This window comes from Erinaceus europaeus, chromosome 7 (assembly GCF_950295315.1).
Source record: "Erinaceus europaeus chromosome 7, mEriEur2.1, whole genome shotgun sequence".
Lineage (NCBI taxonomy): Eukaryota > Metazoa > Chordata > Mammalia > Eulipotyphla > Erinaceidae > Erinaceus > Erinaceus europaeus.
This window is the reverse complement of record NC_080168.1, coordinates 45,402,227-45,429,695: the sequence shown is the minus strand read 5'-3', so window position 1 is coordinate 45,429,695 and position 27,469 is coordinate 45,402,227. Positions and strand designations below refer to the sequence as shown.

Genomic DNA, 27,469 nt, shown 5'->3' with positions numbered 1-27,469 from the left:
TACCTCACCCATCCCATATATTTGCATGACGGATTTGTTTATATACTGGCAGATAAGCACAGTCTACCAATTTAGATAGAGAACATGAAGCAAATGCTATAGTAAGTGCATGTGCTCACATCCAAATATGCAAAGATCTACATGCACCTGGAACTATTAGCATTATATGCACAAGCATTAGCAGTTGTAGCTGACTTCACTTCTCTGGAAGAATTCAAGCATTCCTAGTTGGTAATTTTCTACATTATATTCTAATTTAAGTCTAGGTGCCTAGCTGGCATCTTAAGATACAAAATAAGTATAAAATAAAATCCTCCTAAGGGGGGTTGGATAACATACTCTACCACCTGAAGAAGATGGGTCCTGAAATTGGTGGAAATCAGAATATTCCTACTGATGACCACAGAATGCAAGTTCGGACCTACAGAGATGTAGAGGTTACATAGGCTCCTGTGCTGAATACTGGCCCCAGATCAGATCAAACTGATGGGGTTTACAGTCAACAATATTTATACACTTTTCCCATATCTGTGAGCTACTCTCTTCCCAGATCCACCTTTTTAGCCCTTTTTCCATTCATGACATCATCTCCCCAGAAAATAGCCTGGGTCTACCTGCATATCAGATGTCAAGCTCAGGCAAAAACTAATAAAGTCATGGGCCCTTTGGAATATACCTAAAATAGACCTAACTAGCTATTTCCAAAATGCAGACCCCAAATCTTCATCTGCACTATTCCAGCCTCTAAGTTCATGATTAATCAACAATTTGTATGGCTTTATATGTTAACTCTTTTTCACCCACCAGGTTCCAGATGCTACCATAATGCCAACCGGACTTCCCTGGACAGATGACCCCACCAATGCATCCTGGAGCCCCGCTTCCCCAGAGACCTGACCCACTAGAGAAAGAGAGAGACAGGCTGGGAGTATGGATCAACTTGCCAATACCCATGTTCAGCAGGGAAGCAATTACACAAGCCAGACCATCTATCTTCTGCACCTCATAATGACCCTGGGTCCATGCTCCCATGGGGTTAAAGAATAGAAAAGCTATCAGGGGAGGGGATGGGATATAGAGCTCTGGTAGTGGGACTTGTACTCTTCTTATCCTATGGTCTTGTCAGTGTTTCCATTTTATAAATAAATACATTAAAATAAAATTTGTTAGATATAAAAGATAAAACAAAGTGCTGAGTCTTAATTTTAAACCTGAAATATACTTCAAGTGGTAATGAGTAGGAGACATGGAGAACCGAGCAGTGAAAAACCTGCACATTATTATCAAAAAAATCTTTGCTACTTGAGATGACACCACTAAACAGTAATATGTTAGCAAACTGACATTAATATCAGCCTTAGTTCTCTTATCCATAAAATAGGCATGGTAACATTTTTATACTTACAGCTCTACTGCAACAAAGCAAAAATCTTCATAAAAAAGGCAAACCAAATCAAAATAAATAAATAAGGCACAACAATTTATATGTTACAAATTAGGGCTAACGATTTATAATTTATAACCACTTCCTTAAATAGCCTAGCATGATCAAATTTTATTTTCTGAAAGGCACTGTCCTCTTATTATTTCTAAGTTGTTACAAAAGTTTTAGATAAGAAAGGTATGCTTATCAGAGACAGGTCCTGCAGTTTAAAAGGAAACTGCTACATGCAAGGAGCTTCTTGCAGAAGGCTTGAGAGACATGAAAATAGAGCAGAGGGCTGAGGAAGCAGCATAATGTTTATGCAAAAAGACTTTTATGCTTAAGGCTCTGAGGTCTTGGGGTTCAATCCCCAAGTAACACCTTAAACCTGAGCTGGGCAGTTTTCTGGCCTCTTCCTCTACACCCTCTTCCACATACTACTATCCATTTCTCTGTATCTCTTGCTCAGGAAAATAAAAACAATGTATTTTTTTTTTAACTAGGGTAGAAAAACAAACTGAACATCAATTTGAGTTCATGTTATTTTCAGGTTATAGTAAGAACTTGACCTAGAAAGTTGTGAGGATGTAAATCCTTTAGCACTTTAGGGCCTTAGACATCAAAGAGTCACTAATAATTTTTAACCCTGGGAGACTGAAATGGTTTTGTTTGCCGAAGTATTTTCATTAATGAAGATTACCTAAACAGGCCCCAGAAACGCACTTGGTTTTATTAGACCTCCCAGCAAGCAAAAATCTATACTACATGTAAAAATAATAAGAGTACAGTAGTTTCTATCTCTGCCCTGAAAGGCAGTAAAAGACTATACTCTGAAAATGATATTTTGCTATTGACCTACAGGACATAAGTATGCTTTGTAATAAGAGGGTGGGGAATTTTTCTCCCTCAACTGAAATTTATACGGAGAGGGGGAATTGCTATTTAATGTACTTTCTTTTAACCAGTAAATGCACCACTAAACACTCTAACATCAAATTTCCAAGGCACCATTCATCTGAAAGTGTAGTATGGATTCTCCAAGCCAAACTAAATACTATTTAGACCAATAGTTGCCTCTCTGATCTAAATATTATCTACAGGAGTATGGGGGGAGTAACACTTTCCTTTTTTTCTTTTTTTCTTTTTACACTTTAGCTGGCATTAGCACATCACAATCTTTTTCCTTTATCTCTCACTTTAATACATCATAGTATTTTATTATGTAGATGTGCTATGCTTACTTCAAATACCTCTACTTGTTATATACTTAGTTGTTTCCACACAATGTTGCTACTCCACACAATGCTTCAATTAATAACTGTTTACTTGGGCTTAATCTATACTTAGAATAGATTTCTAAAAGTTGCTCTGCTTGGTTAAAGGGCAAAATGCATTTTCAATTTTGGTAGATACTGCCAGTTTCTGCTCCACTGCAATTGTGCTATCCTGCATTCTCATTAAATGTGTATCCTGAAGACCATTTACAAAAACAGATGTGCCTAGATCCCACCCACAAAATTCTGATTCAGCAGATAAGGGGCCTATCTTAAAAAAAAAAAAATTCTTCAAACAGCATGTCTCTGGTTGAGAACCCCTATTTTAAAAGGTATTTCAGGGAGTCAGATGGTATCGCAATGGGTTAAACACAGGTGGCACTAAGTGCAAGGACCAGCGTAAGGATCCCAGATCGAGCCCCTGGCTCCCCACCTGCAGGGAGGTTGCTTCATAGGTGGTGAAGCGGGTCTGCAGGTGTCTCTCTTTCTCTCCCCATCTTCCCCTCCTCTCTCCATTTCTCTGTCCTATCCAACGACATCAATAGTAACTACAATAATAAAGCAACAAGGGCAACAAAAGGGAATGAATAAATAAATATTTTTTTAAAAAAAGGTATTTCAATGCTTACAATCCTCAAACCCAAAAAAAAATTTTAGTTAAATCTGTAACCTCCAAAGTTTATATGTACATCATTCATTTAATAAGTACTTTCTGGGAACCTACTATGTGTTGAGAACTCTAGATGCCTATAAAAGTGCCTTAGAAATATCCAAACAATGAGAGGTGTAGATAAATAAGCAACAGTGTGTAAGCATGGTGTTTGAGGTTTAGATGGAATTTTTTTTTTTTTTTGGCCTCCAGGGTTATTGCTGGGGCTTGGTGCCTGCACCATGAATCCACTGCACCTGAAGGCTATGTTTTTCCCTTTTATTGCCCTTATTGTTTCATCATTGTGGTTATTATTGTTATTGATGTCATTGTTGTTGGATAGGACAGAGAAATGGAGAGAGGAGGGGAAGACAGATAGCGGAAGAGAAAGACAGACACCTGCAGACCTGCTTCACTCACTACCTGTGAAGTGACTCCCCTGCAGGTGGGGAGCCATCGAACTGGGATCCTTCTGCCAGTCCTTGCGCTTTGTGCCATGTGCGCTTAACCTGCTGCACTATCACCTGCCTCTCAGAATTTTATGAGAACACTGACAAGGGTTACTTTACCCTAACAAGGCTGCCAGAGAAAGCTCCCTGACCAGGATACTCTTGGAGCTGAGTAGACATTAAACAGGTGAAAAGAGTATTCCATGTTCCGAACAACACTTGGCAAAGACAGGAAGAAACAGATAATATGCATATGTAACAAGAATCATTTTGTTTTGCACTGTTAAGAGGATAAAATGCAAGGGAGAGAAGCAAGCAAAAAAAAAAAAAAAAAGGGAGTCGGGCGGTGGCGCAGTGGGTTAAGCGCACGTGGCGCAAAGCGCAGGGTCCGGCGTAAGGATCCTGGTTCGAGCCCCCGGCTCCCCACCTGCAGGGGAGTCGCTTCACGGGCGGTGAAGCAGGTCTGCAGGTGTGTCTATCTTTCTCTCCCCTCTCTCTCTGTCTTCCCCTCCTCTCTCCATTTCTCTCTGTCCTATCCAACAACAAAGCAACGTCAACAATGGCAATAATAACCGCAACGAGGCTGTAACAACTAGGGCAACAAAAAGGGGGAAAAATGGCCTCCAGGAGCGGTGGATTCATGGTGCAGGCACCAAGCCCAGCAATAACCCTGGAGAAAAAAAAAAAAAGGCTGTAAAAAGTAAGCAGATGTCAGATCATGGTTAAGATGACCAAAATTTATAATACAGGAAAAGAAAAATCACTCAAAAAAGGTTTTAAGACTGTTAGGTCAGCTTTTTAGGAACAATGGACTGGAAGGGCCCATAGCTGGAAAAATAAAGGAAAATCATGAAACTTAGAACAGTAATCCACATAAAGGTTTGTATTTGGGCAGGGACTAGGGAGAAGACAGATGAAATCCTATTAAGTGAAATGAACAGGGCAGAGGGTACAGGTGAATGAATATAGACATGCTGAATACAGGGATGATGGCACTGTATTCTCAAGCCACTGCTGGCCAAGAATTGGATTTAAGCTATTTCTCCAGCATCAGTGATAGGTTTACACTGTTTTAGTCAGATTCTACTACCTGCTTTTAGTATTTGTGAGGTCCAGGATAATGTAGGGCTCAGAAAAACAGGCAGAACTGGTGGACACCTCTAGTAGCATTCTTTTTTTTTTTTTAACTTTATTTTTCCCTTTTGTTGCCCTGGTTGTTTATTGTCATTGTTGTTGTTGGATAGGAGAAAAATCAAAACAGGAGGGGAACACAGAGAGGGGAAGACAGAAAGATAAGAGACCTGCAGACCTGCTTCACCACCTGTGAAGTGACCCTCCTGCAGGTAGGGAGTCGGAAGCTCGAACAGGGATCCTGATGCTAGACCATGCACTTTCCACCATGTGCACTTAACTTGCTGCATCACTGCCCGGCTCCCTCTAGCAGCATTCTTTAATCACTAAGTAAAGCAATCCTAGGCAGTCCCAACAGGTAAACATCATATTATATGACTCTGATGTGCCCTTATAATAACCCCTCTGTTGATTAATCTCTTGACCCTATTTTTCTTTATGTCTATGAAGCCAATGACTTAGACAATTGCTGGTAACATAAATACTGCTAGCACGTGGGGCAGTATAGAGCGAAAGGGAGAAAACATAAATGGCTACTTTCCCAAACCGTGATCCAAAGGAGAACTCTATTGTAGAACCATGGCTTACAATATTAGTAATGCATTTTGGGCAGTCTGCAGCTCTGCCACCAAACAAAGTCATTCCCTGCAGATGAAGAGATGGGGGGGGGATGTCCCCTCTGAACTCTTCCTATTTCCCCAATTTATGTGCCATGGTCCTACAGAGATGGGTAAAGGAAGCAGTTGTGTGGAAAAACATTAAACCTTGCACTTGTCTTTCTTCTGAGTTTTCCTAAAAAAAAAAAAAAAAAAAAAACTGAAGGGAAAATCAAAACCAATCAACGAACCATCAGATGAAAACAAATCCATTGTTTAAAAAGGTCATGAATGAAACACACACACATACATAGAGAGATAACACTAACCTTTCTTTTATCTTCATCTGTGGATTCGAACTTGAAAGTAGCCCTATGCTGAAGGGGAAAGAAGGGAAACAATGTTATTTTACATATGCATATTTTATATTTAAATTAAAATTTATAATAATGTCTTCTTTAAAACGTTGCCTTCCTAGATTAGATAGTGATTAGAAGACTGGATAAGCATGAGGTTCCAAGTAAAATCCTGAGCATCGTATGTGCCAAAATAATGGTCTGGTTCTCTCTTCCTCTATCAATAATAAATAAATCTTTTGAAAATAGTTGCCTTCCCAGATCATAGAATGATATTCTTACTAAATTAAGACAGACAAGCATTTAAGTAAATAATCACTAAATGGTTTGAAAAGACTAGCAGGAATATATACAAAAGAGCCCAGAGTACTACATTACTCTGTCCAGAGGGGTCTTGTACAGATATACAGCATTTGAATTAAACCTTGAGGACTTAACCAGCAGATACACAGAAAGCATTCTAAGGGCAGAAATAAAGGATTAGATATGTGAAAGAGACCGGTATATTTGTGAAATAAGCAGGTGCCAAAAGTAAGCAAAGGACGCATGTCAGGGGGCTGGAGGGGAAGTAGTGGAGAAAGATGAGAAAAGTAGATAGGTCAGAGATCTAGAAGACCATTCCAATACTGCTGAAGTGTTTGGACTTGCTTTTTTTTTTCCCCCTAAGATTTATGTTTTCATCTATGAGAGGAGAGAAAGAAGTAGAGCACTGCTCTGATACATGTGATCCTAGTGATGGAACTTGGAACCCCATACTTGAGAGTTGAATACTTTATCTGTTGTGCCACCTCCTGGGCTGCATACTTGCTTTTTCATATGCAACGAAAAAACAGAATTATAGATATGGAAGACACATGATAAGAGTGGAATTTTAGAAAAATAATTCTGAGAATGAGGGTTTAAATCATAGCTTCTATCACTTAATTGTAACTGAGCAAATAATAAACTCTGAACATGGGACATCTCATGCAAAAAAGAAGGGAAGAGGGAGCATTCTAGTTCAGAGGTTCTGTGATGGTTAAAAGCACAAAGGTAGAAACTAAACCATGACTGTGTCTGGTAATATAGTAAACAATATCAGGATCTCATACCACAATGCCAGTAATATTCAGGGAAAATAACTACAAGAGAAAAGAGTGTTCTGACTCTCCTGAAGTGACTGGTGACACTGTTTCCTTTCTGCTCTGCAGCTAAAACAGAGGACAAAGCAAGTGACTTAACCATTATCACAGTGCTAACACTCAAAAGTTAAGAGTACAATATTCCTTATTCTTCTTTTGAGTTTTATTCAAGAGAACAGTGCATCCAAGAGTTCCTTTAAAAATCGCAACTGAGCAGCCCAGAAAGTAGCACAGTGGATAAAGTGGTGGACTCTTAAGCATGAGGCCTGGAGTTTAATCCATATGACTAAATGTGCTAGAGCGATGCTCTGATTCTCCTCCCAACACACACACTCTCTCCCTCTCTGTCTCCCTCTCCTTTTCATCAAATTTTTAAAAAAAATCTCAACTGAATCACTTTCTGCCTTCCCTTTGTTATTTCTCCTGTTGGCTACAATAACAAAACACTTATTTGCAGTCTATCTAGATTTAAGTGCCCTTAGTACTGAAGATATTGTGATTACAAGTATGTCTGCATCAACAACACTGTAGCAGCAAGTTTTGAAATTAAATGAGATGGACAAATGTTGACCAAAGGAAAAAGCTGCAGAATTTAAGAAAGTGTCAGAAGGGAGACTTAGAAGTGAAAAGCAGGGAAGCTGAGCTGGGACAGTGGCTCTGCAGGTGGAGTGCAGGGCTGACATGCTCCAAGTGGCAGTCCTGGCACCACATGAAGCTATTTTCATCTTCTCTCTCTCTCATAAAGTAGATGAATATTTTTTAAAAGGATCTTTTAAAGAAACCTAAGAAATGCAGCCTTGGGCCTGGGCAGTAGTGCAGTGGGTTAAGTGCATGTGGCACGAAGCACCAAGGAACATTGTAAGGATCCTGGTTCCAGCCCCAGCTCCCCACCTGCAGGGGAATCGCTTCACAGGCAGTGACGCAGGTCTGCGGGTGTCTTTCTCTACCACTCTGTCTTCCCCTCCTTTCTCGATTTCTCTCTGTCCTATCCAACAACAGCTATAATAACAATAACAACAGTAACAACTACAACAGGGGCAACAAAATAAGAAAAAAAAAGAAAGAAAGAAATGCTGCCTTACATGGTTTGTTAAAACTATGAAAAGGAATGAATTCATGAGTTAAGGACTTAAAAATTTGTACTTTTGAGAGTCGGGCTTAAGCACAGGTTAAGCACAGGTGGCGCAAAGCTCAAGGACTCCTACCTGCAGGGGGTTGCTTCACAAGTGGTGAAGCAGGTCTGCAGGTGTCTATCTTTTTCTCCCCCTCTCTGTCTTCCCCTCCTCTCTCTATTTCTCTCTGTCCTATCCAACAGTAAACGACATCAATAACAACAATAACTACAACAATAAAACAAGGGCAACAAAAGGGAATAAATGAATTAAAAAATAATAAGTAATGTATTCTTTTAGTGGCAGATGACAAGCAACCAATGGAATATTATGAGAGAAGTGTGAACCATAGAGTATTGTGGAAGGGTAGTTTGGACAATAACTTAGAGAACAAAGGAGAGCAAGGCTAAAAACAAAGTCTTCTCAGATATGAGCATGTATAATCCCTGTGTGTTATTGCTGGCAGCAGTATAAACTGACACAAACTCTTAAAAGTGATTTAGTAACATATACTAGAAACCACAAAAAGATTTGCCCCTTTGACCCGGAACTACCACTCCTAGGATTTCATCCTAATGAAATCATCCAGAGAGAAAAATTATATATGTAAGCATATTCACTGCAGCCTTATATTTTTATATAACTTTCTTAGCTTCAAAGAAAGTTTACTGTTTATTAATGATGGACAGAAAATCAAAGCTCCACTCAGGCACAGGTGATGCTAGAGAAAGGACTGAGGACCTTAAGCTTGTGTAAATCCACCGCCCTAGACACCACACCACCTCCCAGGCCACAGTGTTAACTGATTTAATGGAACAAGAGACAACCTGGATACCCAACAGAAGAGTGATGCAGTAAATTGCTGTGCACTCACCTAATACAAATGTATTGTGATTTACAAAAAAAAATAGAACATCAAGTTATGTTTAATGTTGACAAATGACTACATTTGAACAAAGCCTTGAGTATGTAAGTGCAAAAACTGAAAGTGATTTTTTAAATGCATTCTTTTAAATTTTTTAAATATTTATTTATTTCCTTTTTGTTGCCCTTTTTATTGTTGTTGTAGTTATTATTTTTGTTGTTATTGATGTCATTGTTGTTGGATAGGACAGAGAGAAATGGAGAGAGGAGGGAAAGACAGAGGGAGAGAGAAAGATAGACACCTGCAGACCTGCTTCACCGCCTGTGAAGTGACTCCCCTGCAGGTGGGGAGCCCAGGGCTCTAACCGGGATCCTTACCCCAGTCCTTGCGCTATGCGCCACATGAGCTTAACCCATTGCGCTATCGCCCAACTCCCTGAAAGTGATTTTTCAAAAGCAACTGTGGTGGTGGAGTTACTTTGACCAAGATTATTGCTGGTATATTATTTCTGTAATTAAAATAGTGAGTGGTCCTAGAAATGGCGCAGTAGATAAAGCACTGAACTCTCAAGCATGAGGTCCTGCGTTCAGTCCCCAGCAGCGCATGTACCAGAGTGATGTCTGGTTCTTTCCTTCCATCTTTCTCATTAATAAACAAAATCTTTTTAAAAAATTTTCAATGCAAAGAAAAATAAATAGTTGTACTCAGACACTAAGAAAGTTATTTTTTCCATTACATGTACAGTACTAATCCCATAAATTAACTGGGATAAATTTATCTAGTTGTTAATGTATTATTTCTTCTAAGCATTTTTGGCATAAAAGGGAATAGAAAAAAATAATCTTTTGAACATTCTCAATAAATTATAAAAATATCTTTAGAACAGCTATGTATAATTAATCTTGTAAGGTGATAATTTCTAACAGTACCAAAGAATAAATTTTCTGTTGCTTCTTAAATACAAAGTTGATTCTGTCATAATACCACAGCATTTAAAAAAGAAAGAAAAACTAAGATTTTCCAAAAGTCCTAACTAGCATGAGGGCTTACTTTAATTAGAAAATATACTGGTTTGTGAAGCAATACAAATTGAATTTTGAATGTGCCAATCCACTCAGAAGCCTAGCCCTCTAAGACTGTATAGTTTTAAAGATGTTAATTTCTCTTAAGGCTGGCTTCTTTTATCCTACATAGATCATACCTAACCTTCTTAATACCTTTAGCCCTTATTCTCTCCCCTTCTCTCTGGCTGACAGGGTGAGAAAAGCGAACTGACATTTCTGGCAGTAAATGCCTTTCTAAAACTGACAGACAACAGTCAACAACCTCACCATCTTTATGCTTTGGGTTTCTAAACAAACAGGAGGAACAGGTCAAATATAAACTAAAAAGTAACATTATTTCATTTAGAGACAATGCTCAATGCACAGCAGACTCAACATGAGGACTTTCCCCATAGTTTTAATATCTTATGTATAGGCTCTAAAGAGCTGAAAGCAGGCTTGAGCTCAGTTCTGCTGTTCACTACATGAGTGGCCTTGGTCAAGTTATTCACCTTTACTACCTGTCAGTTTCCTTATCTTTATGTATAGTACCCAGCACTTAGCAGATGTTCAATAAGCAACGTCCAGTAAGCCACTGTTATTATTACATACGCTATCATGTGGCATCTGGCCAAATAGTGACAGGTTAGAAGACCAGGAGTTATTTCAAAATTCCAAAGGTACACTCAACAGTACCAACATATAGGAATAAACTTAACTGGGGTGTTGTGTGTGCATTGTGTGTTAATACCAGTAACTGAGATTATGTAACTCAGTCTAGAATTAAGAACAAGGTATAACAAAGAACAGCCAACTAAACACATTCCTCTGCCAAAATCTGTAAAATGAACTCAGAGTCAGAGCATAGACTCCTCTTATATAGCATCCAGGATGTTTATACTCCTATATGGAGACTATATTTCTAGAACTTCCTCCATCTGGTCCCAATCAATGAAGTTTCTAGCACATCAATGAAGACCTCACTGCTATCCATGTGGTCTTCTATGAGAACTACTCTTGGAGACCTACCAACTTGCCTGTAATAGCTAAAATGATTTTTACCTCCCACTTGGCCATAGACTCGTCACACTTCCAAAATGGGATGCTGCTAGAGCTTGCTTTGGGGTAAATATATGGGCAAGTGGCCTCTACAGCTAACAAACTACCTTTCCAGTTATCTTTATAGTTGATGACTCTAGGCCTCAGTTTCTCTACTTAATTGAGGCCTAGCACTTATTGAGCTAGACCCAACTATGTTTGAGTTTCCTGGGCTAAGTAAACTGTAATTACTATTGTGCACCTCAGGGCCCTTGATCACCGTGTGTTGTTGATCATCAAGATAGCAACCAGTCATCATGACAGCAACCAGTCTCTCTGAAGTATGTTGTTTGGCCATGCCCTGGAGGAAGAGGAGGAGTTTGGAAACAATCTAGACTACAACACATACTTCCCCTAATTAACAGTTCATTCTACAACTAGAATCGGTCATCAGGTCCCAACAGTAGCCCAAGGAAGTGGCACACTGTCCAAGCCTGAAAATATTTCTTCTCTGCTTTACAAAAAGAAAAAATAAACTGAATAGAACAGACATGGTAACAGCAGCAATCTTGCAAAAAGAGTTTTGTTATGTGGAAACTAAAGACCTATGCCTGCCACTTTCGGAAACTGCCCCAGTCCATAAATACTATGTCTTTATGAACTTAAATTTCCTACCCCTCCCATAAACAGAATACTTCCATCTCCCTCAGAAGTCTAAGTCTATGAGGATTATATGTGATGACATACAAAAGTGCTTATAATACACAGTACACAGCTGAGACTCAATACTTATTAGCAGGTGAACTGAGGAGTAAAAAAGAACCACTACTTTTTTTTTTTTTTTGCCTCCAGGGTTATTGCTGGGACTCAAATCCACTGCTCCTAGAGGCCATTTTTCCCATTTTTGTTGACCTTGTTAATTTTTTCTACTGTTGCCATTGCTGTTGTTGGATAGAACAGAGAGAAATCAAGAGAGGAAGGGAAGACAGAGAGGGGGAGAGAAAGACAGAAACCTGCAGACCTGCTTCACCGCTTGTGAAGCAACCCCTCCTGCAGGTAGGGAGCCGGGGGCTCAAACTGGGATCCCAATGCTGGTCCTTGTACTTCATGCCATGTGCGCTTAACCCACTTCACTACTGCCCGGCCCCCACTACTCCTATTTTTAAATATTTTGCTATGCTAATTCACATAAAGGATTTATTAATTTATTAATACAGGAGATCCAATAAAGCACTCGACATATGTAATGCCAGAGATTGAACTCAGGGCTTCATGCATGCAAATACAACACACTACATCCCTCCTGGATCACAACAAGTTTTGTTTTTATGGGATGCATAAATCTGTCAAATGACAGTGAATGAAGATGCCTTGGAAGTTGAATTTCTAAGATACAGTAGAAACTACAGGCTGTTACCTAGAGCCAGACAGGTAACTGAAGGTCTAAAAAAGATACAAGATATTTTGTTACTCATTAGAAAGTGTCAGGTTCATCTTGTAAATCACTGGTAAAACTAAAAGAAAGAAAAAAGAAAGACAAAAGAGAAGGGGGGAAAGAGAGAAAGAAAAGAATGTAAGCCAAGGTTAAAGAAAAAAAATGATGTACTCAATTTTTTTTTATATTTTATTTTATTTATTTATTCCCTTTTGTTGCCCTTGTTGTTTTATTGTTGTAGTTATTATTGTTGTTGTCGTCGTTGTTGGATAAGACAGAGAGAAATGGAGAGAGGAGGGGAAGACAGAGAGGAGGAGAGAAAGATAGACACCTGCAGACCTGCTTCACCGCCTGTGAAGCGACTCCCCTGCAGGTGGGGAGCCGGGGTTCGAACCGGGATCCTTATGCCGGTCCTTGTGCTTTGCGCCACCTGCGCTTATCCCACTGCGCTACAGCCTGACTCCCCTCAATTTTATTTTTAATCAGTTTATGTCAACTCAGTACCATATATGTAATCTCTGCCTTTTTAGTTCAAAATAGTTCTCAGTTCTTACTCAGTGCCAGGTACTGTTGTGAGCTATACATATATCTCATTTAAACCTGACAGGTTTAAATTATTATTTTCCCTGCTTGGCAGACAAGGAAACAGCCAAATTAAGTAACTTATCCTAGGCAAAAAAAAAGATGGTAAACTGAGGATCAGAGTCCAAGCAATCTGGCTGCAAAGCCAGTGCTCTGGGCACAGGTCCCTCAAATACTCTTAATTGCTATAATTTCTAATTTACTGAGTGAAAGCCTCCTAGGTGCATGGTGCTCAGTGGTCTGGAATTACTTTTCATTTAATTTAAACCTCATGATAACTTAGGTGCTAACCCTATTTTACAGATATTTTTTTTTTTTTAAAAAAAGAGGTGCTTAAAATAACTTTCCTATAATCATGAAGCTAATACTTGACTCCCAAATGAACCTTTCCACTCTTATTTGACTGCTTCTTTTTGGAATCTGGCATTATGAGAGAAGTAAGGTAACATAAACAACATCCTCTAACACACAATGAACCAACCATTCTATATATCTATCATTCATTTCGCTTTTTGTTAAGACTCTTTAACCCCCATAATCACCTCTTATTCTAAACACTCCTGGAATTGATTGTTCCAGATAAGGAATATGAAGCATGTGGTATCTACTTTTTTAGGGTTTCAGATTCCCTATCACATACAGCTGGGCAATTTAATTTCACCTTACTGCAGAAGCACTGTGGTCTTACTTCCTGTTCTTATTCACCTGGCCCCAAGTTCTCTTGCCCTGAGGAGTAAAGCCCCACAGTCAACTTAAAACTCCATTCCCTGGCCCTACCATAATCAGCTTTAAATACGAAAGTTCCTTTCTGAAGATGGCTGGCCTGGTTTTACAGCAGTCTCAGGATTAGCCCCTAAAGTGCAAATGTATGGGATTCTCTCAACCACTTCAGGAATACCACTCCAGAAACAAAATCCATTGTATACAAAGTTAAAAATGTTCCCAAAGTTAAAGGAGAGCTAGAGATGTCCAGAATGTCAATGTCAGGTGTGATAAGTGGAAACCAACCTGGAGGGAGACTGAGAAGATGAGATAACCTAGAGGAAACAAATCTGGAGTCTTAATTTAATCTTTAAGAGAAGGAGACAAGACACTGAAAGAGGTGACAAGAGTCAGTGAAGGTTTTTAAAACTCTCACAGAAGAAAGTTCCTGTTTATTGCTATGTATCTGACATATATTAAAAACTAAATATTAGTTGGCTCATTACCAGGGTGCATTTTTCTGCTTTATTTTTTTTTCCTTTTGGGAAAATCAAGTCACCACCTAACTCAAATCTTGTTTTGGAGATGAGCTGTAAATCATGTTAAATAAGTCTCCACAACACGGGCACCTTTCCATTTCTAAATGAGACAGCAGTAGCGCCTATCAGAAAGTGATAATGGGGGGGGGGTTAGATAGCATAATGGTTATGCAAAGAGACTCTCATGCCTGAGGCTCCAGAAGTCCCAGGTTCAAAACACCCCATCCCCCACCCCCCCAAGCCAGAGGTGAGTAGTGCTCTAGTGTTTCTCTCTGTGTCTTTTTCTTTCTGCATTTCTCTCAAAAATAAAATAAATACTTTAAAAAAAAAGTGATATGAACTAGGGATGAACAGACCTGAATCCACGCCTCCTCCTATCAGGGTCCTGAGGAGTCAGACATTGGATTCAGATCTCACTCCCTGGTTGCAATGGTTGTGTGGACATGGGACCATCGTTTGAAAAACGGGGGATGCCACCACTTTGCTCACAAGGAAAATCAAACAGGATACCAGGCGTCTGCAAGTATCACTACACCTAACACAAAAGAGGGGCACTTAAAAGATGGGAGCAGACGATGGGGAAAACGATGCTTGAGAGCATTCGAGCGGGTGGGTGTGTCTTGGTGTGGGTGTGTTTTCGTTCCAGTGGGGGGGACTCGGTCACCTTTCCACAGTCTCCAAAATGGAAGGGCAAGTGGGTTACGTTTCCTCAGCTTCCTCCTAAAGTGAGCGCGGTAAAATTCCTGGAAGGAAAAGAAATGGCGAACTCATGGTTCTTGGAGAGGGATTCAGAGAAGAGACTGGGGGGGTGTCTAACAACACCCCGCGGCCAATGCAGCTATGACTTGACGGGTCCAGATCCTCCACCGCAAAGCTGGGACAGGACCTCCCCCCGACGGCCTGCAGACAGACAGCACGTGAGGCGGGGGGTAGGTGGCGGTGCGACGCCGCGGACGGGAGGTCAAGACTCTCCCCAAGTCCCTGACCTTGGCGGGATTTCGCTTCCTTGGGCCTCGGTTTTCACATCTCTAAAATGGGGAGGAGGCTGCCATCTTACCCACCTACTCTTCCCACTCACAGAATAAAATAACAAAACAGCTACTCTGGGAGTTGCGGGAGTCCACATGGGCCGCGGCAAGCGCCGGGCGGTGGTGGCGGGCTCTCCGCCTGTCAAGGGCCGCGGGTCTCCCGGCGTCACACAGGTGGGGACGCCCGCGCTCGTCTGCACCCCGAGGGCGGCACGGGGCGCCGACGCGCCGCCACAGATCCCGGGGGTGCGACCTGCACGCCGGGGAGGGAGACGGTGGGGACCCCGGGTGCGGGCGGGAGTACGAGGAGGGGGCGTCAGAGTGGGGGCGGGGTGCGCGAACGGACGAGGCTGGGGGCACCAACACGCATGCCCAAGCCGGAAACGTTTTTTTTTTTTGGGGGGGGGAGACACACAACTTGCAACGCGCATCCCCAAGCCAGGGTCTGCGGAGTTGGGGAGGGGGGCTGAGGGCCGGGGCCGGGGAGGGGTGCGACGTGCGATCCCGGGGGGCGGCCCGGGGCCGGCGGTCTTTACCTTGTCGCTGTAATCCCTCAGGACCCGCTCGATAGCCCCCGCCTCGCCGGCCCGGACGATGTAGAGGGCGCGCTCCTCGTCCATGGCCGCAGGTGCGGGGGAGCCGCGGCCGCTGTGCGCGCCCCAGCCGCTGCCTCCTGGTAAACGCCTCGCGCCCCCGCTCGCTCCTTCCCAGCTTCCTTCCTTCCCTCTTTCCCTCCCTTCCTCCTGCCTCCAATCCCCCGGCCTCCGCCCGGGAGGCCCGACGTCACCGCCCCTCAACTTTCACCCCGCAACGTCACTGCTCCCCCAGCAACCGGCGCCTCGAGGCTGCCCCGGACCAGGCCCAGGACTCGAGAAAGGCCTGAGGCGGGGTCAGGCCCGAGGCCCTGCCGGCTCTCTGGCCGCTCCCTCTCTCCGAGAAGAGTTCTCCCTTCTCAGCGGGCTTTCACAGACGGAACTGTTTGGCCCTGACCCTTCTCTCTGAATCATTCTCCTCAGCTGATGAGACGCTTTCCTACCCCTCTTAAAAGCCAGCGGCTGAGTGGACTACAATTCCCTGGGTGCCATGGGGTCATTCCACGCTTCCATCTAATTTACTGGAGTGCCGAGTGGCATGCCGGGATTAGTAGTCATCCCGCGGGAAAGACTTCCCGCCCAAGGCATGCTGGGAACTGTGGTCCCTCGAGGGCCGGAAACGGGAGTAGGGCGGTCGCCCGGGACCTGCGGCCGCGAGACCGTTAGGGGGAGGGTCTAAGCAGCGGCTCTGCCTCCTTTTTTTTTTGTTGTTGTTCTTCCAGGAGCCGCCTGACCTGTTGGATCCCTGGCGGGTTGGACTGCTTGCGGGTCTCGGGAGCCGGCACCCACCCCACCCCACGCGCCCCGAGTGGGAACTGTCAGGCACCGCTTTCATTCCCTCTTTTCTCGTTTAGCGGTTTGAGTGTCCCTGACGTTCCTTCCTTTGCGGTCACGCTGTGGATTCAGCGCAGGGAATGCGGGAAACGGCAGGTTGTCGGCCCCGGCTGCGCTGAGAGTCGCCCCCAGGCGCGTGGCAGTGACTGGGAAGCAGAGACCTGGACCCGGGTCCTTCCCCGAAGGCAGCTGCACTGCCGTCGTCAGTCCAGAGCACCGGGGTCCCGCCCGGGGAGGGTGGTGCTGGGTGGGCATGGGTGGGCAGCGCCCTGCAGGCTCAGCTCCATGTCACTCCCGCCCCCGGGTCCACAGCAGCGGTCAGCGGCCGTGCGCACTGACGTCTGACCCGGCTTCCATCTGCTGTTAGGCCCTACGAGAGGCGACACTCATTCACGGGAAACCGAGTCTAGGAGCGAGTACTAGGCAGATTTAGCGAGATGACAGCGGACGGAAACTGGATTTGAACTCAGAGCCAAGGCGCTTTTTTGCTTTCCCAAGCTATTTGTTAAGAGGGTGGAAGACGGGAGTCGGGCGATAGCACAGCGGGTTAAGCGCACGTGGCGCGAAGCGCAAGAACCGGCATAAGGATCTTGGTTCGAGCCTGGAGCTTCACAGGCGGTGAAGCAGGTCTGCAGGTGTCTTTCTCTCCCCCTCTGTCTTCCCTTCCTCTCTGCATTTCTCTGTCCTATCTAACAACAATAAAAAAACAAGGGCAACAAAAGGGAGAATAAATAAAAAAAACCAAGGGCAACAAAAAGGAAATAAATATTTTTAAAATTTTTTAAAGAGGGTGGAAGACTTCTCCCAAGTAATTTCCAGTTTGCCATTCCAGGCAACTCAGCAGAAGTCATGTCTCCCTTGCCAGCTTTTCCGTCTCCCCACTCTCTTTCTCCACACACCACCCCTCCCTCTGCTGACAGAGGAACTAGAGGAGGCAAAGAATTGAGTCGTAATTGCTGAGTTTCTGCTGTGTGTGTGTGCACGATGCTCAGAGAATGTGGAGATAGACCCAAGTGTGGAATCTGAAGTCAGGGAATTTACAATCCTTCTGTGATTAACACTTCATGCAGCAAGCCAACATGCATCATTTGTTGAGCTAGGCATTGAGTTAGAGGCTCTGCCCACAGTAAGAAAGATTTTAATCCCCCAGGTGTCCAACAACAGATGAGTGGCTGAGCAAGTTGTGGTATATATACACAATGGAATACTACTCAGCTGTAAAAAATGACTTCACCGTTTTCAGCCGATCTTGGATGGACCTTGAAAAAATTATGTTGAGTGAAATAAGTCAGAAACAGAAGGATGAATATGGGATGATCTCACTCTCAGGCAGAAGTTGAAAAACAAGATCAGAAAAGAAAACACAAGTAGAACCTGAAATGGAATTGGCGTATTGCACCAAAGTAAAAGACTCTGGGGTGGGTGGGTGGGTGTGGAGAATACAGGTCCATGAAGGATGATAAATGACATAGTGGGGGTTGTGTTGTTAAATGGGAAACTGGGGAATGTTATGCATGTACAAACTATTGTATTTACTGTTGAATGTAAAACATTAATTCCCCAATAAAGAAAGAAATTTTAAAAAAAGAAGTGCTCTGGTAAAAAAAAAAAAAAAAAGAAAAGGAAAAAGAAACAAACATTTCACCAAGACAACCTGCACAGACTTTGTCGTCCATTCTCCTGATAATGTGATGAATGCGAAACCACCATTCTTCAGTCTGTCCTAATGTTAAATTCATTGATAGTTTCCCCCATATAAAGATTTGTTTTGTTTTGTTTTGCTTTGCTTTACCAGAGCACTACTCAGCTCTGGCTTTTTGTGGTGCTGGGGTTTGAACCTGGGACATCAGAGGCTCAGGCATAAAAGTCTTTTTTTATAGTCTTTCTGTGATCTCTTCCACACACCCAGATGAGAGTTTTATTCCACAGAGGACTATGTAACATCACAGGCATATGCTTTTTGTACTGTTCATTGTTGGTAACGCTTTTGAGAATTGGATGTTTGTAGAAATGGATGTGCCACCACCCAGCCCATTTGTCGCTTTATAAAGTTACATCCATCTAGGATGAGTGGAACTCTAGTGCCAGCACGAGGGAAGAACTAGGGCAATGGCAAGCCAAGAGGTTGCTGCTCTATAGAACCAAGACTTGGAGTTTCCCTAGTAGCTGCTGGACCCACCCTCACCTCTAGGCCAGGTCTCCAGCCAGCACAAAAAAAAAAAAAAAAAAAAAAAAAGATTTTAATCCAACTCTAGGGAAAAGCACACTTCAGAGGTCTTGAAACAAGCTGTCCCTAGCATAATACCTTGCAGTGTTTTGTGTTGGTTTTTACCACCAGACTTATCACTGGGGCTTGGTGACTCCATTGCTCCTGGCAGCCTACCACCCCCCCCTTTTTTTTTTAGTTCCTGATGGTGACAAATAGTGAGAAAGAGACACACCTGTAGCAATGATCCACTCATGAAGCTTACGCCCTCCAGGTGAGGACTGGAGGCTTGAATCCAGGTCCTCGTGCATGTTCATTTGTGCACTCCACTAGATGTACCACCTGGCCCTCCCTGCAGTTGTTTTTAAATAGCTTACAAAGCATTTTAATTTAAACTAGCTCAGTTGATCAGTTGAGAAGGGTATATGTACTCACCTTCAGCTGAGCCTGTTTAGTAACACAAGACTCAAACTGAAAGCGATAACAAAGTATTTGGATGCCTACTGTGTGTGCACACAGTACTGTGACTTGTGCATTTTAGGTTATTGTATATTTATTTTTGGATCAAAGACTCCATGATAGCATACATAAAGTATCTGTGTAGGCTGTTTCTTCTAATGAGACGCTTACATATCTGTCTGCAATGTCTGTTTACCGGAAATAAGCTTGTGTTTTTAGGTTTCAGTCATGTACTTCTAAAAAAGAAATTCTGAAAATGTGAAGCCACATGAATTAATGGCTTAGGAAATTAAGTTGCACTTTAGTAATTTTGATTAAGTGGTAATATTCTGATTTTAGAAATCAAAAGAATCTTTGAGTCTTGTTGAAGCCATGCTCTGAAGCTCTAGTCCCAGAAAAATTAAGTGACTTGCCCAAAGTCAATAGTTAAAAGCCGACTCTGGGACTAGAGCCTAAACTAGCTAAATCCTGGTTCACTACAATTTACCTCCCTGAAATTCAATTCTGTTATTATTTCAGTGACAAGAGTCCCTAGTCCTGCAGTAGAGTCCAACACTGCAGTTCCTGTTGATCCTTGAATGATTCAGACCCTGGGCAATCAAAACAACAAATATTTTATTTGCAAACCACTGGTCTGAGAAATAGTAAGGTAATAAATCTCTACATATATATGGATACTACCTTATTATCCTCAGAATATCTCCACATAGATTATCTGATGTAATCGTTATGTATATAGCTGAAAAGTGCAAGGCCAATGGGATAGGCACTGTCCTTTTTTAGAGAGAAAAGGGAAGTTCAGGGTGTCAATTAGTTTGCTCATAAGCAATAAGTCTGCTAATAAATGGAATACAGTTAAAGGTTGTAAATGCTCTGGGCTCTGATAGCAGAACATTATGGACTTTCAGGTTAGAGCCAATGGAAAAGTTTGCAGATAGATAGTAGTCATTTATTTTGGACTTTGATATATCCTGTTATGGAATTTCCTCTGTCATTGACAATGGACTAGTTGGGCTGTGCCAAATTGAAGGTTTTGAGGAGTATTTGATGCAACTTTTAAAAATCCTAATCTGCCACATGCAGTAATTTTGACATGTTTTCCTTAGGAAAAAAAAAAAAACCAGAAATTTAGACATGAACTGTCTTGGTCTAGTAATTACAGAATTGGATTTCAGAGCATCACTACTGCTCAAGTCCCACCAGGCACTGTGTGAAACTACTCTCGCAACCTCCCACTCTGTTACTAAACAGGCTCACCTGAAGGTGAGTACATAGACCCTCTTCAATTGATCAATTGAGCTCATTTAAATTAAAGTGTTCTGTAAACTAGTAAAACTAAGCCAGTGTCCTCACTTGGAAAATAATAGGATTGATCCAGTTAATGTCTTAGTTGTCTCTACAGCTTAAAAAAATAGTTTAATATGTATTTATTCCCTCTTGTTGCCCTTGTTTTATTCTTGTAGTTATTGTTACTGATGTCGTCGTGGATAGGACAGAGAGAAATGGAGAGAGGAGGGGAAGACAAGAGAGGGGGAGAGAAAGATAGACACCTGCAGACCTGCTTCACCGCTTGTGAAGCGACTCCCCTGCAGGTGGGGAGCCGGAGACTTCAAATGAGTGTCCAAATCGTTCAGAACCACTGGGCCAATATTTTGATAAAGAGTATCAAACACTAGAGTAATTTTTTTTTTCGATAGATTACCAAACTCATGTGCATGGGACTTAGGCTCTAAGAAATGAAAATAGTTTAGCAAGATGAAAGTTAATTTCATTGTCTACCAAGACTGAAGTCCCCCTTTTGTAACAAAATTAACATGGTTTGCTCCTTTAACATAATAGTGTGCCATATTAGGCACCATAAATAAAATAAAGATTGATCCTGCCTCCTGGGGATATAAGAAATATCCAGGCAACAAATGAATCTCTTCAGCCGGTAAGAAGAAACAAAATGAACATAAGTTCTGTACAAATCAAAGCAAGATAAATTTGATAAGGAGTTAGTTACCAAAGAAGCCTTCCTGGAGGAAGTGAACTATAAACAGACACTAGTGAAGAAAGTTTAAGAGACAGGGGTCATGTGGTGGCACACTGGGTTAAGAGCACATAATAAGAAGTGCAAAGATCCTCCTCCCAGCCCCCTACCACCACATGCAGGGAGGTCACTTCACAAGAGTGAAGCAGGTCTGCAGATGTCTATCTTTCTCTCCTCCTCTCTGTCTTCCCCTCCCCTCTCAGTTCCTCTCTGTCCTATCCAATAAAATGGGGGAAAAATGCAGATGAAGTGTTGGGGGGTACTCCCTGCATGCTCTTGTGTACTTCTGCTTTCAGGTATATATTTTTCCCCTAGTTTATGGGCACGTGTGAACCTATGCTCTATCTCAGGGGACCTGGTCTATATCTAGGTTTGGGGACTTTATTGAGGAGTGGAACACCTGGAATGGAATTAGAGAATACTATGAAAGGAAAGGTCTTACCCGAGTGATGAAGCTGAAGGGTTGTCATTCCACACCTGGTCTCTGATCACAGTCTGAAGTGAAGCATGCTGGGGTGGCACTCGTTGCGCTGATTAGGTTGCGATCCGCGGATGCAATATTATTTGATTTGAATTGAGAGCAACATGCAGAAAAGTGGGCCCCACCCTAAGTTTCCAGGACTGGGGGAAATATAGGCTCTATAGTGGAAATGTGAGGTTCCTGTTGTCTTAGGGTTCACGAAGACAATGGATAGTTATTGTTATCATCACATTATTTGATGATAGGTTAACTTTGGAAAGTCCCTTTGTTAGGGCTTGGGGTATAATACCCAACATCTTGTATATAGCTGTGCTACCGGTTGCTTCTGTTCTCCCTGGTCTAGGCTTTTGGGAGAGACAACATATCAAAGACAGCCTATGTATTAAAAAGACTCAGTCTGTGTTTTAAGAAGTTCTAGACATATGATCAATTTTTCACCTCTCATATTAAATAGTGGTTTATATGTTTATACTTTAATAGGATTGTACATAAACACCACTCCCACCACCAAAAGACTGTGTCCCATGCCCCCCCAGCCCCCATGATTGTTCAACAATTTGTTTGGCTTTGTTTGTTAACTCTCTTTTCAGCCACCAGGTTCCGGATGCCAGCAAGATGCTGACCAGACTTCCCTGGACTGAAGACCCCACCAATGTGTACTGGAGCTCCGCTTCCTCAGAGCCCCACCCTACTAGGGAAACAGAGAGGCAGACTGGGAGTATGGATGGACCAGTCAACGCCCATGTTCAGCGGGGAAGCAATTACAGAAGCCAGACCTTCCACCCTCTGCAACCCACAACGACCCTGGATCCAGAGAGATAGAGAATGGGAAGGCTATCAGGGGAGGGGATGGGATATGGAGATCGGGTTATGGGAATTGTACGGAATTGTACCCATTTTATTCTATGGTTTTGTTAATGTCTCCTTTCTTAAATAATAATAAAAAAAATTATGCAGAAAAGAATTCTGTTGTGGTCCAGGAGGTGGCACAGTGGATAAAGTGCTGGACTCTCAAGCATGAGGTCCTGAGTTCAATCCCAGGCAGCACATGTACCAACGTGATCTCTGGTTATTTCTCTCTCTCCTCCTATCTTTTTCATAAATAAATAAATAAAAGAAACAAAACTAAAAAAAAATGGGTAAAAAATGACCTCCAGGAACAGTGGATTTGTAGTGCTAATGTTAAACCCCAGCAATAAGACTGGAGGTAAAAACAAAAAAGAAAGAAAGAGGTCTAGTATATATGGGAAGTGCCTGGAGAATAGTAGGAAGACAAAATTAATAAGACATTATCTTGTGTGAACTTGAAAGACAACAATAGAGATTTCTTAGTGTTTAGTAACTGGGATAAGTAAAAGTTAAATCTAAGAGGCATTTCTAAGTGTTATCTCCCAATAAACCAATCCAAATTTAGTTTACCACATGTCACATTCCTGAAAATATCTTTTAATGACATATGACATAAAGTAAAATGAATCAGGAGAGAGCAGTGTTTTTTGCTATGCCATGAATTCATAAATGTGGCTTTCATCAGGCTGGTAGCCTAAGCAAGCTGAGCAAAAATGCAGTCACACAGTTACATGACCAAATCTTCATCAGAAAGAATCAGAGGGGACAGTGAGCAAAACCCCCTCACTACCAGGAAGACATTACATGATGGAAACAAGGGGACACAGGCTGTAGACCATCACCAATGAAAAGTTTAATAGCAAAAAAAAATCTGGGAGTCAGACGGTAGCATAGCGAGTTAAGCTCATGTGGCGCAAAGCTCAAGGACCAGCGTAAGGATCCCAGATTGAGCCCCTGGCTCCCCACCTGCAGAGGAGTCACTTCACAGGTGGTGAAGCAGGTCTACAGGTGTCTATCTTTCTCTCCCCCTGTCTTCCCCTCCTCTCTTCACTTCTCTCTGTCCTATCCAACGACGATGGCATCATCAACAACAACAATAACTACAACAATAACACAACAAGGGCAACAAAAAGGGAATAAATAAATATTAACGAAAAAAAAATCCTATCTCATGTATGAGACAAGGCAGGAAGTAGTAGTTTTCTTGAGCAACCCCAAAAGAATGTAGCCCTAAAAATACAGGCATAACTGCAGGCCTTTCCCACCTGTTGGCTGTTGGTTCTTATTTTATTTTATATTAGTGATTAATAATGATCAGCAAGATTGTGGGATAAAAGGGGTACAATTCCATACAATTCCCACCACCAGAGTTCTGTATCCCTTCCCCTCCATTGTAAACTTTCCTATTCTTTATCCCTCTGGGAGTATGGACCAAAGATCTTTTGGGGGTACAGAAGGTGGGAGGTCTGGCTTCTATAATTGCTTCTCCACTAGATATGCGCATTGGCAAGTTGATCCACACTCCCATACTGTCTCTTTCCCTAGTGGGGCAGGGCTCTGGGGAGGTGGGGTTCCAGGACACATTGGTGAGGGCAGCTCCATTTTTCTTTGTCCTTTTTTTAAAATAATTTTTTGTTTTATTTATTCCCTTTTGTTGCCCTTGTTGTTTTATTGTTGTAGTTATTGTTGATGTCGTTGTTGGATAGGACAGAGAGAAATGGAGAAAGGTGGGGGAGACAGAGAGGGGGAGAGAAAAATAAAGACACCTGCAGACCTGCTTCACCGCTTGTAAAGCAACTCCCCTGCAGGTGGGGAGCTGGGGGCTGGAACCAGGATCCTTACACCCATCCTTGTGCTTTGTGCCATGTGCGCTTAACCCACTGCACTACTGCCCGACTCCCTTTATTGTCCTTTTTAGAACCCCTTTGTCAATTTGTAAATGAGTTATAATGTTCCACCATGGTTCCTCTTTGTCCTTTCCTCTACAAGCTCTCTCCTTCTGGCCTGGAAATCCTGCTCTCACTTGGAATTCCCAGGGGTTTTTTTGTTGAGAGTTGGCTAGGTGTTGTCTTTAGGCTGCCATCTTGACTCCACCCCCCTCATTGTTGCTCTTTGTTGTCCATCAATTTCTTTGGTAACTATTTCTTGACTTGTTTACTCTAATAAATTTTAACCTTTTCTATAACTTTGCTGCCTGTTCACTTACTCCTTTGGGCCCTCCACACATTGCCCATCACATACTATGACTTGGGTCAGGTGAATGGCACACCCAATTGAGTGCATATGTTGAGGGGAGACTGCAAGCAGTGAAGCAGATCTGCAGGAGTCCAGCTTTCTCCCCCACTCTATCTTCCCCTCACCTGTCAATTTCTGTCTGTCCTAATAAAAGGGAGGGGGGAATGGCCACCTGGGGTGGTGGATTCATAGTGCTGGCACCAAGTCCTATCAATAACGCTAGTGGCAATTAAAAAAAATAACTACTACTATTACTACCACCTCATTTCTTGTTGGCCAGTGTTGGATCTTTGTATACATTTTAATCTTTCTAAAATTAGAGTTGGGATAGATGACTTCAAAGGTTTTACTTTTTACCCCCACACTTAAAAGAATATCTGATTACTTGATCCAGCTTTTCAGCATCTTTGTGATCTCAGTAGTATTCCTTGTAGTCTAACTAATAAAATCAAAGCCAGACTATGCTGTTAGTTCATGGCAAACATACCACCAATAGTTGTTTGATATTGATTGTCGACAGTGGGACTCTCAAATTAAGCACACCAAGCAGGTTCTGCCCTTCAGGAGTTTTTATTTATCTAAGAGCTGGAATGTGGGTCAGACCTATTTGCTGTACTGGCTTGGAATCCTTTCCAAACACCTCTTGGGAAAAACCCTGTCCTTTGGGTGGTAATGCTGTAGTGTGGCAAAACAACGTGGTGTTTTGTCGTGACTCATTATGTGAGTCTCAGAAGCTGACCATTTGTCAAATTCCTTAAAACCCTTCTGGAAAGCAAGTTTGTTGTATCTAATGGGAAAATTCAAAAGCTAAGGGATACTGGTTCAAATTTTAACTCTGTCTCTGGGTGTTCAGGAATAAGATAGACACCCTCTTTGAGCTCTGATTTTTCTCAGCTGTATTGGGTGTTAACAGTTAGTTCTCCTGGGGGCCAGGTGGTGGCGTACCGGGTTAAGTGCACACATTACAGTGCACAAGGACCCAGGTTCAAGCCACTGGTCCCTACCTGCAGGGGGGAAGCTTCATGAGTGGTGAAGCAGGGCTGCAGGTGTCTCTCTCTCTCTCTCCCCTATTTCTCTCTGTCTCTGTCCAATAATAAGTAAAGATTAAAAACAAACAAACAACAACAACAAAGTTTGTCTGTAGGGTGGTCTAAGGGTTAAAAGAGATGGCTGTCAAACTGGATAGCCCAGCAGACCTGGCACAAAGTCACTACTCAAATATTAGCTGAACAGGAATGAAAAATGCAGCACTCCCCTCATGATGTTGGGAAGACTCAAGGATAAAGGTCATGTTATTCCTATTGCAGCATAAAAGCATGAGTTTTGTAGCTGATGTTTTTAGCAACAGAAAAAGTAGTCCAGGGGCTGGGTAGTAGAGCACATGCTATATACTGTGCAAGGGCCTGGGTTCAAGTCCTCAGTCCCCATCTGCAGGAGGAAAGCTTTATGATTGGTGGAGCAGTACTGCAGGTGTCTCTTTTCTCTCCCCTATTCTCCCTCATCCCTCTCAATTTCTGTCTCTGTCAAACAAATGATATTTATAAAAATTTAAAGAAGGGGGGCCAGGTGGTGGCGTACCTGGTAAGTGCACACACTACAGTGTGAAAGGACCAGGGTTCAAACCCCTGGTCCCCACCTGCAGGGAGAAAGTTTCAAGAGTGGTGAAGCAGTGCTGCAGGTGTCTCTCTGCCTCTCTCTCTATCTCCCCCTCCCCTCTCAATTTCTATTTCTATCCAATAATAAATAAATGAAATATTTTTTTAAAAAAATTTAAAGAAGGGGACCTTGGGACCAGGCAGTGGTGCACCTGGTTAAGCACACACATTACAATGTGCAAGGACCCAGGTTCAAGCCCCTGGTCCCCACCTGCAAGGGGAAAGCTTTATGATCAGTGGAACAGTACTATAAGTGTCTGTCTCCCTCTCTATCTACCTGACTCCCGTCTCAATTTCTGTCTCTATCCAATAATAAATAAATAAAATACATTTTTTTGCCTCCAGGGTTATTGCTGGGGCTCAGTGCCTGCACCATAAATCCACTGCTCCTGGAGGTTATTTTTTTCCCTTTTGTTGTTCTGGTTGTTTATCATTGTTGTGGTTATTATTATTGTTGTTATTGATGTCATTTTTGTTGGACAGAGAGAAATGGAGAGAGGAGGGGAAGACAGAGAGGGGAGAGAAAGATAGACACCTGCAGACCTGCTTCACTGCCTGTGAAGCGACCCCCCTGCAGATGGGGAGCCGGCAGCTCGAACCAGAATCCTTATACCAATCCTTGCACTTTGTGCCATGTGTGCTTAACGCACTGCTACCACCTCACCCTGATAAAATACAAAAGAAGGGGGCGAGTTAAGCACACATAAGCAAGGACCCGGGTTCAAGCCCTTGCTTCGCACCTGCCAGGGACACTTCACAAGCAATGCAGCAGGTCTGCAGGT

At 42.6% G+C, this 27,469-nt stretch overlaps 1 protein-coding gene across 10 annotated transcripts in view; it reads right to left on the bottom strand.

Annotated features, from left to right (window-relative positions):
• RIC8B (RIC8 guanine nucleotide exchange factor B) overlaps window positions 1–16,389 on the bottom strand; it is a 116,340-nt gene extending 99,951 nt beyond the window's left edge. For all 10 annotated transcript variants that reach the window (XR_009550689.1, XR_009550691.1, XR_009550690.1 and 7 more), the window contains exons 1-2: window positions 15,880–16,389; window positions 5,852–5,899 (exon numbers count right to left, since the gene is read on the bottom strand). Coding sequence is in view for 2 of the 10 variants with exons in the window: in XM_016185058.2 (XP_016040544.1) it covers window positions 5,852–5,899; window positions 15,880–15,963 (132 nt within the window). In the remaining 8 variants the exon portion in view is untranslated. The remainder of the gene's footprint in view (window positions 1–5,851; window positions 5,900–15,879) is intronic.
• Window positions 16,390–27,469: the final 11,080 nt, after the last annotated feature.